Here is a 14,499-nt window from a genome sequence, read left to right on the forward strand (position 1 = left end):
CATAGAACATAAACTTGAAAAAAATGTTTTAGTTGACTTCCCCTCTAAGCATATTGTTTTTAATTAGATATTTTGTTAATTATAATGATAGTATTTATGACTTCAAATGAATCAAATGTGGCCCTCAGCACAAAGGTTTTCCCACCCTTGGTCTAGCTGCTAATTTCATCCCAATTATTAGTATGTGTGACAAAAGTCACCATTTTGAATCTCCAAACTCGCAGTATTTGCCCTCTGCAAAATGTAAACATCATTTAAAAAAAATAATTTCAAATACATACTTTGATTGGGTATAATCCCAAATATTAATTTGCTCACATCCTCAATTATTTTATCGTATTTAGCTCTCTTTTCACTAACGGATACCCAGAGAAGATAATCATTCTTCACTCTAGACTGATATTTTAGTGGTAGCCTTTACATCTTGTAAATATCAACAGGCTCAATCGTCAAACGCCTCTAGAGACTCACTCATGCATGGCAATCTCGATGAACTCTGATCAAAACATGACTAAGAGTATTATGAGTGCCCTCAACTCCGTCATTCCAAAAACATGCATTTGTTTCTGTTTTTTGTTTGTGATATACAGAAAGAAAAAACAATCAGCATAATGCTATTTCAAGACTCTAAATTGGTCATAGGTTAGAAAGTGACTCGTTAAGTGTACTTCTCGCCCAAATTCAGATAGGATTGACTGCAGTTTACCTGACTGTGACCCTAAATTAGGACACGGTTTATAGAAAATAAATTGATTATTATTGCCCTCTTGTGGTTGCCATTAGTATTGTACTCAACTAACTGCTCAATTCTTGTCTTAACAATATTGTTTCACTTTGCCTTTTATTTTCTGGGTGTTATGATTAGGAACTGGGGAAAAATAATAAACAAGGGTTGGAGATAAAGTACAATATAACCTTAAAATTACATCCCCACTATGACTTCACATGCCAATAAGGTGCATGATTAACATTCCCCTGGTTTTGTAGAGCTGAGTCATATTTGATGGTTTTGTACCGCAGTTGTATTTTAGCAATTAGAACACTCTTTCAAAGTAATATACATTCGATTTAATGGTTTTACATTATTCAAAGATTTTACTCAGCTAAATATTTGTTACAAGCCTTGTGAAAAATAGTAGAAGTAGAAAAATGTGATTAATCACGATTAATTATGAGAAATTGTGCGATTAATTATTGAGTTAAAAAAAGACTTGTTAAGGCAATACATGGTGTATAGTATTCAAATGTTTGGAGTACAGTATCACTGGAAATTTAACACTAGGAGAGCTGTCATTTTGACTGTTTTCAAACTTTGATGTGTTACCACTCTGCATATATAGATAGAAGATGCTCCTGGCCTCTTGACTTTTCCTAATTCTGTATATATTTCATTACCATTGTGAAATTTTATGGTATTAAACAATATAAAAATACTTAACGAGTCATTATTCCTTTAACTACGGCGCCCCAGTCAATTTGATGGTTCTACTTAAGACGGCATTAAATTGTTAAGTAATTGTAAAACTGTTAATTGGTTCTCTCTGTGAAAATTAAGCATCTTTCACACAGTTTCTGCGAAATTAGCACATCACTAGTGGCGGCACTTATTCAAGTGAGCTTCTCAGATGTAAGTATTGGAGATAAAACATTCCTACAATCAGATAGTTTGTAAATCTGACACTCATCTGGTGTGGGGTGGAGACATGAGTGAGACTCGTGTTAAACGTCACACCCTGGGTGCCAACTTCCTGATATCCCCTCACAAAGAGGCGGCGTTATGCCTCTGATACTATCTCAGAAGCCGGAAAATGTGCGTGTAAATCCAGTTGTTTCTTTATTAGCGGTGCAAGTAATATAGAGTGAGAAGTCAATGTTAGATTTTTTTTCCTTTTCTCTGTCATCACCGCAGAGAAGAAAGACACAGTGCTTCGGCAAGTCCGCCTTGACCCGTGCGACCTCCAACCCATCTTTGACGACATGCTGCACATCCTGAACCCCGAGGAGTTGCACGTCATCGAGGAGATCCCCGCTGCCGAGGACAAGTTGGATCAGCTTTTTGAGATTGCCGGAGTCAAAAGTCAGGAGGCCAGCCAAACGCTGTTGGACTCAGTCTACAGCCACCTACCTGACCTTTTGTAGGCTAAGGAGAAGACACACAGAGGATAAGATAAGGTCATAACATTTCTGGTACCATTCAAATTGAGTACACTTTTGATCTAACACAATTTCCCATCATCTTAAGTTTATGTAGATGGTTGTAAATGGGCCCATTGTCTACGTTTAATGCTTTTGACCTTTACAACTTCCTCCTATCTTGTATTGTGTGTTCCTTGTTCTTCCTTCATCCACCATGATACAGGGTCAACACTTGGTGTCTCCCTACCAAATCTGAGTTTTATAATGTAGCAACCATCAATATTAAAGGGACAGTGTGTAGAATGTTTTGATTTTTCAATGATCATTCATTTTAAAAATGTACTATTAGTTCCTCATCAATATGCAAAAAAATATGTCATATCACATCAACGTATCTTTTTTTTTATATAATCATTGGTCTAGTACGTACGCACTTTGAATTTAGGTCATTGCATTCTATTAGTTTACCACTAGACAGCACTAAATTCTACACAATCTCCTTTTAAGTCATGGCTCAGGAGCTTGTTGAACAAATTGTTTCCATCCAATGAAAAGCATCCATCTCCAAGTTTTGTTTAAAGTTCATGATTCAATTTTTGATGACATTTTTTTGCTTTTTAATTGGAAATATATGCTTTTCATTGTTTAGTGACACTATGTTAGGTTTCATTGAAAATACAAAGCACTTTCTTCATGGTAAACTAGCATCGTTCATGGATAATACTGGATTTCCCGTAGAGTGAAAAAAAAAACAAATCAAAATGAGATTTCATTTTAAACAAGTCAGTACACCAGGGGCGGAGCCATGGGTGGGCCTGGGCACAGGCCCACCCAGATTGACAGACTGCCCACCCAATGGGATTCATGAAAAAAATATATACTCTTACATTTTTTATAAATTATTACATTATTTTTGAAGTAGTGTTTTTTATTTTATTTAATATTAAGAATGGCACAATTGTGGTTGTCTAAGGAAGATCTGAACTTCATGTTATTCAGTTCATCATTTTATTTGAATATATTTGTGCCGAGATAGGAGGATTGTGCTCAGTGAGAGAAATATTGAGGCCCACCCTGATTTTTTCAGGCCCACCCATTAGCCACGTTCTGGCTCCGCCCCTGCAGTACATTGGTATTGTTGTTGTTTATTTTAAGAGGCTCTTCAATAATTAAACATATATAGCACACATTTATCAACATATTATCCAAAGTGTGGGTTTAGCCCTCAGCATATGTGCCTGAACTAGCTCCGATAGGCACTCCCCCCCCACACACACACTTTCTCTACAAGTTGGCTGCGCTCCAACCAAAGCCTTATTCGCACCTTTTCTGTAACTTATTCTGCTCCACTCTAATCTGTCACTCTCTTTCCAAGTCCACTCAAGTTTAGAGGCTCTGAAAATTTTTTTTTTATTATTTGTGTCAAACTGTTCTTAGAGTAAGGCACTAATTAATTTGTAGTTATTTGTTCATATAAAATCATTTTTGTTCTGGAATAGGCGTTGTCTCTGAATTTAGAGCATTAGTTACGATCTCAGAATGGGCCAAGATGGTGTCTATGTCTTCAATTGCGATGAATATATGACATTATCAAAGGGATGATGAGACTGTAATTACCAACTTGTCGTAGAGCAAGTTGAGCATTGATAATGCTCGAATTGTGCTTTCTTCCATTTGCTGATTGCAATGCATGAAAAAAAACATCCACAATATGACAGTGCAATACATTGTGGTCATCTATGTCTGTATATTCCCCCCCTCCCCACTTTTTTTTCTTTTTTTAACTATAAAATGTTGTTAACATAAGCTTGACTTTTTATTTTATTTTTTCACTATTCAATTTTTGTAGCATCCCATTATTAACAATGTTTTTATTTTATTATATTTTTTACAGCCATTGTGTGCATTTCCCTCTGCTTGGCATGACACAATTACGTGCTGGAATACAAGATATGCATACTCCACATTCTACTTGAAATATGTCTACGTATGACTTTTGAGTCAAAAGAAATACTACAGTAAAGTCACTCTGGTTTTTCTTTAAAAGTACTCTAAAATGAACTTAAAAGTGCACCAAAAAGGATCTTGGGGGTCGCCACGATGGTAGCAGCAACATGGGTACTGGGCTTGACTCTCTCAGTAACAAATTTCAAGATATGCTCCTGTGAACTTGACAGAGCGACAAGAAGGATAACGAGAATGCCCTCACTCGGACTTCATGGTGTGAGGGCTTTTGTTTTTCTACGTTGAAGTATGAAAAGATGAAGGTGATGGTGGGTTGAGTGGAAGATTTCCATATTCACAAGCATAGCTATGTTTACTTTGTAACTTTAAAAACGAACAATAAAAGCTCCATATTTGTCATAACATTGTGTGTAGTGGTTACTCATGTAAATGAAATGTTGATTTTTTGTTTTTTAATAGCATGCGGTGTAACGGGTTCGAACAAGTTTCACCAAACCCAAATTTGAAATGTGGCTATTCCTAAGTGCCCGAACTTAGAAAATGCCGGAGCCTTGAGTGGAAGAGTCCGACAAGCAAGACAGTCAAAATCATGTTGGTCGAATGCCTGCATCTTTGCACATTTCTTTATTATTAACTAGACTATTAATGCTGCTGAACTCAAATCCATTTTCCTTTTTGTTTTTTGAATTGTTATTGTTTTAAAATTGTTCTTATGTACATTGCATACCCCCCTTTCCTTATACATTTAAAAAAATAGCGTTTATATATATTTTTTTATACAGGGAGATGAGCAACGTAGGATTTTTTTTTTCTTAGTACTGCTATTGTGTTTTTACTGCGCATATCACAAATCTTGGGCTCTATTTTGGTAAACCAGTGAATGTCTGACATAAAGCATGGTCTAAATCTATGCAGGGGCAGACTAGATTAAGTGTTGGTGTTTTCGCCGGCACATGCAAGCAAGCACAGGGCGGTGCATTGAAAAAGGGGGTTTTGCGCCAATGTGAGTGTGAACACAGCCTACTTGATTCGCCACCAATCAAAGCGGCTCCTCTCATTTGCTTTAACCCATTTAGGCCAGGAGCGCATAACCGCATTTCTACCACTAGAGCTGGGAGTGCTTTGCATCTTTCTACTTTTACAGCCGGGAGAGCGTATACGTCATTTTCTTTTTTTAACCAATTCTCGGTCTCTTAGCCAATGAAATACATCAGAAAGCATACGTGAAGGTGTCGTGAGTCCTCAGATGTCCCGGAATTTTTTCGAGCAGTGATGGTGAAGGCAGATGATCGCAGGAGCTCTGAAATAAAGGTAATGATATAGTCAATGCACTTGTTGACTTTGAAGTAGAGGAACCAGTTGAACGTGATATAAGGTTAAGATATATGTTTGTAGACAATGACGATATTGAGGGCTTTGTACAGAATAGAAGATAGTAATCACCACTCGATTTTTTTTTTTTAAATTAACTCATTCGCTGCCAGACATTTTCAGACCTTATTTTCCCCTTCCGTTTGAAAAAAATATATATAAATAAATTCCTGGGATTGAATGGCTCGATTGTGAAAAGACAAATTCTTCAATGGCAGTGAATAAATTAAAAATAGTGCTTCTCTTGCACTGACACTTTATTTTTTACAATTTTGATTGAAACAGTAAATAATAAGAAACTGTGTGAAAGCCACATATCCAAGATCTCAAATTCTTTATATCATCTGCTACAGGGGCTGAGATATCAATTATTTTGCAGGTGTTGAATTTCACGGAAAACTTCATGTTTTAGGGAGTGTTGGAAAATGTCAGCAGGTCACTCACTTGGAATGTAAGCTCAATTATTAGTTCACAAACAACAACCATTTTCCAATGCGTGTTCGTTTTAATCTTTCAAGAAAGAATCCAATGTAAATCAAGCCTCAATCAAGTTGATTGAATTTGCTCGTCCATTTCTTTCAATCTCTGAAAGACAGGAATCAGACAAGGTCGGATCTGGTCTTCTTTTCTTACCTCGCAAACACTCACACCAATGGGTGCGAAGTGAGAAAAGGGCGCTGTCTAAGATACAACCCTCACATATATAGTGTTCACATAGAGTATATAGTGTTGTCCCGTCAGATAAGTCTAATCAAAAACGTAGGTTCTGATCTTCTCCATCTATGGTTAATCACTTCAAGGACCAGGTCGTCTGGCCCGGAGACATCCTTGGTCACAAGGACTTCTAGCTCTGTCAAATATCCCTCAAAGCCACATTCCATTACATTCCAATACAATTTTATTTATATGGCGCATTTCATAACAGCTAGAGCTGTAACAAAGAACTTTACAAACAATACAATAAATAGAACAAGAGCAAACGCTTTATAGTACTGTACCTCATAACTACTGAATGTCTTGTTGTTTCACAGGTAATATACACTTCCTCATTCCAAGTCATGAATCGCCCCACAAAAATGCATATACAGTAGTCATCATCGTGTCTTGTTTCACGTGGATTAAACACTTTGTTTGTTCGAATAATCAATGCATGTTTGACACACAATCTTCAAGCTTCTTCTTCTTTGTTCTCGTCTTAAAGGCTCCAGTGAGCGGAAGGCTCTGGTTACACTGGTTAACAACACAACAATAAGGACACAGACACACACACGCACACACACACAAACAACATTGCCGTCACAAAGGTGCCTCTGATCCCCACTAATAAACAAAAGACATTTGTGAATTCACAGCAGAACAGAAGAGCATTTAAAGAAAAGAGTAGAGGGAGTGGGAGTCATCGATTACATGGCGGCCATGTTGGAAAAATAGAATGCACAACACTTTATTAATTCAAAAGACAGATCTATGTTAAATTTGTATGGGGTATGGGGACTTTCCTGCCAAGATACCACGTTTTTTTTCCCCTTCTTTGATATTTTTCTTTTATTTGATCATTACTTAATGAATTGGGATTTCCAGTGCTTGCAAGCTCTCCAGGGACAGCGCATTGTTCGGGTTATTTTTTCATTATACAGATGCAATCTAGGAAGATAGACACTTTAGTGGGGAAATTAAGGCTAATTAGTCTGCTACCATTTTGTATGGTTCTAACAAACCCGAGATTGCACCTAAACCCAAATAATGGACTGGTCACCATCCAGTCGCAGGGAAAATATAAACAAACAACAATTTTTTGGGCCTATGTATGTGTATCATATTCATCTATTGAATCCAAATAGGGAATTTATTTCAGTTTTCATAGTCATTTGTGCTCCTCCGAATTGCAGAGACATTTTTCTTGCCTCTTTTCAATGCAAGTAATGCAGATCCAGTGGCAACATACATATTTCCATCAAAGATTACTATCAAGACCTGTCAAGCTTGTCTGGGCAGTGTCGGAATCATCAACCCAAGCAAATGAAATCAGACATTCCATAAAAGGTCTTCCCTGATAAATAACACCTTAAAGGAGCAACTATGTGACATTCTTGATTGTTCAACAGTGATCCTGTTATGCAAGAAGAGCCAGTCTCACATTGCCATTATATTAATTATAATACCACTATTTCGCCTGTTTGAAATCGCATTTGAATCGAGTTGGTCGTTGATCGATAAAATGAACCCTGATATTTATGTGAAACCTGTGGATCAAAAATCACAAGAAGAATCCATATCAGTTGGGCTTTTATGCCTATTATATAATGCTGACATAAATGTCCTCAAATATTTTATTCGCAATGTTTTTAATGTCTACTCTAATTTCAAATTTTCTTGCATATATAGTATTTTTTTTTTGTGTCTATTAGATCAGGACAGGAACCAAGAAGCGCAGTACGTCTACCTCACCTGCTACGACTCGGACACGACCGTTGCCTTGCAAGATAGTTGCTACATGAATTCCTTGTGTGTTTTACATACTTGGCCATTTTGTTTCTGACATTTGCAGAACAAAGTTAACCATTCACGGATGATAAAGCATCATATAGCTGCCCTCTGGGAGTTGGAATGTTTAATACTGAAGCAGACATTTATTCACAGTATCCACATTTTGATGTACATTATTAAACATTAATGATCCCTTGCTTCCTCTATGTGTGTATATGCATCACTATTTTGCTGCAGGTTATTAATTCCCAGAGGTAATTACACCAATTGTTTCCAGGGAATTATTTGTATTTGATTTGATCTTTACTTTGTCACAATTATTAATGCAATCTGATAAATACCCACACACATCTCTGTCATATTTTTCGAGACAAAGGCAAATGCCACACACGGGCAACAGAAAATACATACAAGGAAACAATACAGAAAAGTATGGTCGTATTCGTGTGCGCGCGCGTGCATGCGCATGTGTGTGTGTGTGTGTGTGTGTCTTACCAAATTTCAGGAAGTATTTGAAGCAGCATGTTTTCCACAGTTGAGTGTACGGGTTGGGCGGGCTTTTACAAGCCGTAAGCGTTCATCATGAAATGTGCTAACCATATACACAAAAGTGCCAATATCAACAGGAGAGGGATGTGAACCAAGGTAAGAAAACTCATTATTTATACCTTATATATATAGGTTATATATATATATATATATATATATATATATATATATATACATTTTTTTTCAGTAATTTGTTGAGCAGATTAGATTAATGACCGATTTTCTTACACAACATGGGAAATTTTGACATAACATTGCTGTATTTTATCATCATGTATATTAACTCTGGTTTAGGCAATTTGAATGTCAAATATTTGATGTTTTGGTTAGCCTAGTTCACAAGTTCAAAAATACTGAGTTATGAAGTAGACCAGCATAGTTTTGTTGTGTTTTTGTACTGGTCAATGCTGGTGTCACCAGCAAGATTAAAACAGCAGCAGCAGTATAAGCAAAACAATACAAGATTTTAACATCCGAACCTTGAGGGACGCGCTCCATGAACTGAGCCAAAGCAGCCCAGCCAGACCAGCATGTAGTTGGTGCCCATCCAGGAGCTGGTGATAGCTGGTGACCAGCTGGAATCTAGCTGGTGTCACCTGCTACCAGTTCATGTTGCTGGTTGTCTTTGACTCAGATGGCAGTGCGGGTTGCCCAGTGACCGAGGATTTGGATGCTCCAATCTTGGCTGTTTTGTTTTGCTTTTGCTGCTGTTTTGCTCGTGCTGGTGACAGCAGCAAAACCAGGATGGACACTTTTCACTATTTGTATAGATGACATCGCTATCACCATCCCGCCTTCACTGCGTAGTGGAAACCTGTTCAGGGTTTACTGAACCGTACCGTGGCAAACAAAGAGAACTGCGCTGCTATTTTAAACACTTATATGGACATTTATTTATTTATTTTATTTTTTTACTGTTTATTTGAACAAGCATTTGTGTGTCTATCTGACTCTTACTATAGACAGACATGCCCAAGTTGTAATCAGTGAGAACAATTCAATGTACTGTTCTTTGTTCACTTGACAATTCCATTACACTAATGATAAGTTACTGCGTCACACTAATCCCTTTAAAGTGTTGTTGTTGTATTATAAAATCTTTGACGAGGAAAAACTGGACTCTGAATCCACAGGCAAAGAGACCCAAAATGTCTGCCTTGTAAATCACTGACAAATCACCACATGCTAAGTACAAATATAATTGGGGAACTTCTTTCGTTATATTCATAAGTCAATTATTTGACAGCGGCACTCTTGGGCCAAAACATTAGTACATTATTATACAGTAGTACGCATAACATTAGTTCACGCCTGGTGTGTGCAAGGAATGAGGAAAGAGATTTACGCCCAAGGAAAAAATCTAGATCAATCATTTAATGGCTTAAAATAAGAAAACAAGAACAAGCTGCTTAGCTGATAATATTAGTCAATGTAGTTTATTTACTTCACTGTAAAAAAATGTTGAGTGAACTCAAAATTGGGTTTCCTGCATTTCACAAGACCCAAATCTATCTATTCATCCAACACAAGTCAATGCAGCTCCGCTTACCTTTTGGCTTTGACATGATAGTATTTCAGACACTGTCCTAGATATTAGCTCTGGGTCTTCGCTCAGGTTAGTTGCCTAGTCAAGGACCGAGAACCTCAGTCTTGAGGTGGTCATGTAAATTAGGTGAATTGTGATAGTATCGTAAAATTCAGAGCCACTTGCTCATGGGCACACATATGGAAATAGGCAGAAAACAAATGATGTATTTGGTTGTTATAGTTTACACTTTATGGGTTGGCAGGCTGCCCAGAGGCCCAACTTTTAAAAGTACCAACTACATAAACAAATGACAGTATCCTTTAATTTTTATTTAGGTTTCCATTCTCTGTCCCTTTGGTATGTTCCGTTCAAACTCAAATGTGTTTTTGTCCGAACAGTTTAGTGTGAAAATCACCATAAATATTTTGGGGATTCTATTTGTATTGAATTATGACTTTTTCCTTTTTGACAGTCAAATGTTAAAAATACATAGATGCAAGATCGAGCTACAGCAATAAACATAATATCAAATCAGTACCTCTCTTAAAGCGTCAGTCAAACCTGACTATCATGATCTTTGCAAAGGCAGATTTTTTATACCTGATCACATTTGATTTGCCAGTATATGTAATTAACTGTACAGTGGTTTTATTTCTTCAAGAGGTACCTATGTCTCAATGTGAATTCTTTGTATTTTGAATTTACACCAAAGAAATTCACTATTTTATAGTGCATTAATCACCATCTTTTCCTTCTTATTAACTATTAACTCATTCAGTGCCAAGGAGATATTTATTTGTCTTTTCACAGTCCAGCCATTCAATCCCAGGAACTATTTTTAAAAAAAAATATTTTTCAAACGTTTGGGTAAAAGAGGTTCTGAAAATTCCTGGCACTGAATGAGTTAATGATTCTCATTTATGTGAACGCACCGGTCGTGTTAATGATTTCTCTGAATAATTAGAGATAAAGGTCATATGCGACACTTTATTATTCATAAATCTCTTCTAGTGCTTACATTTTCCAATCGTCACTTTTATAACATTCCTAGAAAATATGAGCTATATTTAGAATAGACAGCAAGATGCTCATATTGTTCTTGGGGTGTACTTGGTGCTCATCGGTACCAGGTCGGTGACCCCTGATCGACACTGATTTGCAGATTTCAAACACTTGTTTTGTAATTGCACTGCAAATGAACAAGCAATATTTTGTTTCACCTTTGTTTGAAGTTTTTTTATGTCCTGCTATGTTGTTAATATGTATCATTATCGTCGGCATGGCATATTTCACGCAATGATTCAAATGGGATCAGATAAAACTGGTTGTGTTGATGGCAAAAAGCTAACAAAGCTAGCTGAATGATGAATTGGAACAAAAAGTAATTCCATTTGTTTTCTCTTAGGAATGGCAATATATAAGAATGGCTTGATCATTGCTCTCGTCTTGGCGACGCTCTGTATTTTGGAAACTGGAAACATCATCAAATTGTCAAGCCTGGTGTCACCGGTAGGTTCTCTGTGTTGAGGCTTTTTCACACTACACTTGGTTTTCTTGGTGTTTGCCACGGGGTTGCACGCAAGGACGACAGCACCCTTCTGACGTCATGGCAACACAGCTCTTGAATTGAACATTTTTCAATTTGAGGGTGAAGCCCAGAGCGGCAAACGTCCACCTTGTATGTTGCACCGTGACGCGATGTATATTATATGTAATTACACACGCAAAATTAATGGTTTTATCAATGCCGCACCATTGATGAAACCATTAATTTTGTGTGTGCACTGCAAGTTGCTAAGTGCAGTGTGAAACGGCCTTGGATGCTATCATCCTCTATCCTCTAGTGGTATGCGAAAGAATCACGGTCTAAGTACAGAGCAGTTCAGTTGTATTTAACAATTACATTTCAATACATTTGCAGATTTCTTTAAGTACTGTTTGTTTGAAAACAGTTATTCAGTTATTGAAATTTTAGATGCAAAACCATTGACCAATTATTTCAGTACAGAATTTTGATGTTCCTTTAATTAAGAAGTATTAATGTAAAAACTGTGCATAATGACTGCATCTTACGATATTAAATAAACTGTTGAGTCAGTATTGTTTTTAAGGAACACTTGGGCCAACTATGCTACTGTATTCAATGTTGGTTATAATGGTGGTGCATGAAGTGCTAAGTAGTTTTTTTACATGATACTTGGCGTAAATGGTTTGTCCAATGACATGGAAAGTACAATTAAGATGTCTCTTTTGTCACTTTTTAAGCATCAAGCACGCGTTGGAGAACAACACATCATAAGGGAGAAAAGGGATGGTGAGTTAGAATAAGACATAACTTCCCATTTGTTCTGATTACTTCAATATTTTTTCCGTACTCATCCCCTGAGCCATCACCTTGCTGTAATGCAATGGTTTGTTTGTCCCAGAGATCTTAGGGGCTACTGTATACATTGTCTGGGCAAACAGGCCTTAGGTGAGGGACCAGACAAAGCAAAAAGCTCAAAAAGTCCCAATGAAGAACAAAAGAATCCACTGTAAAATATAAAACCAAAAAAAACATTTTAGATAAAAAGTAACCAAGTGTATGATAATGATGCTTAGAATGTGAGTCTTCTTACTTTGCATATTTTGTGGTGTATATTTCTTCTTCTCTTGACAACCCTTGTTCAGACAGGTCATCCTTTTTCGAATAAGTGGTGCAAAAAAAAACAGCACACACACACACACGTAGAAACAGGCAGAGGAAATACTTCCCAAAACTCAGCTATCCATCCATCCATTATCCATACCGTTCATTCTCACAAGGGTCGCGGGGCTGTCATCGGGCAGTAGGCGGGGGACACCCTGAACTGGTTGCCAGCCAATCGCAGGGCACACAGAGACAAACAAACATCCACACTCACACTCGCACTCACACCTAGGGGCAATTTACTTCCCATGCATGTTTTTGGAATGTGGGAAGAAACCGGAGTACCCGGAGAAAACCCACGCAGGCACGGGGAGAACATCCCACACAGGGAGGCCGGAGCCGGGATCAAACCCACGACCTCTGAACTGTGAGGCGGACGTGCTAACCAGTCGACCACCGTACCACCCCAAAACTCAGCTAATACATTAAAATGTTTTTGTTTTTTAATAGAAGTAGTTGAGATCATTTGTCTTTTTCTCCCACAGAGCCGCTCAGTCGGCATGAGTATGAAGTGTCCATTGAGCTAAATGTAACAAGCGATGAGACAGTGGATTATCTTCGCTTTCTGCTGCTCAATAGCAGCTCTTCCCTGCCTCTGGATCACACTGCAAAATTGTCACACATTGATATCACCTCAGGTAGGCTCTCAAATGGAATCATGCCATGTTTTTGAATGTTTTTGTATCTTGAGGAAAAAAAGGTTAATGTACACATTGTAATCAAAGCAGGGTCACGCAGTTCGTCTGCTGGCCGTGTGTACCCGACAAAAAAAGACCTTTATAAACAGTTTCATACTTTCATTTATGGGGTAAAAAAATAAAAATAAAATAAAACAATGAATCTTTGGTCCTCCATGGAATCTGTTTACTTTGTTCTGAGGAATGCTGAAGACAACAATGTTAGATAAACAGATTATTGCTGTTCCTATGTTTTGGTAGTAGTCATGTCCTTGTCTTCTTTCAAGTTTTTCTGGTTATTTCGATTGTGTAAGGCAGCTGTTATCACTAGTAACTAGTGACAGAAATGTTTTTCTTTTGCATATTCCTTATTACGGTGAACATAATTTTTTGGTGTATTTTTCTGAAGCACATTTAAAAAAAACTTGTGAATTACACAGTTGTCATTAGACAGTAAAGTAATAAAATAATACAACATCAGTCAAAATGGACATCTGAAGACGGGTGACCTGTTAAACACAAGTTGATGATAGTAATCATTAGCTGCTCTATACACCTTTAAGTCCTCATATGTGCCCATTCTGTGTAACATTTCGTTTAAATTCTGTTTATCAAAAAAAACCCTCCTGGAGAGGCCATCACCAATTGTTGAAGTGCACTGGGATGACTCAGACTAAAGGAAATGCAGAGTTGAAAGGAGTTTTGTCATAGCTGATATGGCATGACTCCTTCTTGTGACTGGCTCCAAGTCAGCCCTTATGTCAGGGGTGTCAAAAATACCGTCCATGGGCCTTAACCGGCCAGCTAGGGGATCCAATCCGACCCGCAGGATGCATTTTCAAAGTGAAGAAATGCAATAAAACCAAACACTTGATTTTTAGCCTTCTGCTAATTACAGTGTAGTCTACCCGTACTAGCCAAAGTGTCTTCTCTATGCAAAGTGCAGAGTTTTCCAAGAAACCGATTTCTACTTATTCACAGAGGTGAATGGAAACCCTGTGTGCTCGGTGTGCAATAAATAAGTGTCCGAAGGAATATAATATGCGGCCCCACTATGAGACTCATCATGGAGAAAAATATGACCACTTGCAAGGACA

General features: G+C 37.5%; 2 protein-coding genes and 1 long non-coding RNA gene across 6 annotated transcripts in view; 2 read left to right on the forward strand and 1 right to left on the reverse strand.

The window, feature by feature from the left end:
* Positions 1 to 4,503, forward strand: part of tnfrsf21 (tumor necrosis factor receptor superfamily, member 21) — a 35,085-nt gene extending 30,582 nt beyond the window's left edge. The window contains exon 7 of the mRNA XM_086018312.1: positions 1,910 to 4,503. Within this exon, the coding sequence (XP_085874438.1) occupies positions 1,910 to 2,139 (230 nt within the window). The 3' untranslated portion in view covers positions 2,140 to 4,503. The remainder of the gene's footprint in view (positions 1 to 1,909) is intronic.
* LOC147127859 (uncharacterized) lies at positions 1,810 to 9,250 on the reverse strand. Of its 2 annotated transcripts, none has more exons than XR_015083783.1 (3): positions 8,455 to 9,250; positions 5,325 to 5,401; positions 1,810 to 2,140 (listed from the first exon to the last, which is right to left on the reverse strand). It is a non-coding gene; the product is annotated as an uncharacterized LOC147127859 (long non-coding RNA). The 2 variants fall into 2 exon arrangements; XR_015083784.1 differs by lacking the exon at positions 8,455 to 9,250 and adding an exon at positions 6,471 to 8,373.
* Positions 5,276 to 14,499, forward strand: part of LOC147127860 (uncharacterized) — a 28,390-nt gene continuing 19,166 nt past the window's right edge. For 2 of the 3 annotated variants that reach the window (XM_086018309.1, XM_086018311.1), the window contains exons 1-4: positions 8,479 to 8,604; positions 11,442 to 11,545; positions 12,302 to 12,350; positions 13,211 to 13,363. In XM_086018309.1, the coding sequence (XP_085874435.1) occupies positions 11,444 to 11,545; positions 12,302 to 12,350; positions 13,211 to 13,363 (304 nt within the window). In that variant the 5' untranslated portion in view covers positions 8,479 to 8,604; positions 11,442 to 11,443. Of the gene's footprint in view, positions 5,413 to 8,478; positions 8,605 to 11,441; positions 11,546 to 12,301; positions 12,351 to 13,210; positions 13,364 to 14,499 lie in introns of those variants that run through there. The other variant, XM_086018310.1, reaches the window with a different exon arrangement.

This window comes from Filicampus tigris, chromosome 20 (genome assembly GCF_054856515.1).
Source record: "Filicampus tigris isolate MCC_2025a chromosome 20, RoL_Ftig_1.0, whole genome shotgun sequence".
In the NCBI taxonomy this organism is placed as follows: Eukaryota; Metazoa; Chordata; class Actinopteri; order Syngnathiformes; family Syngnathidae; genus Filicampus; species Filicampus tigris.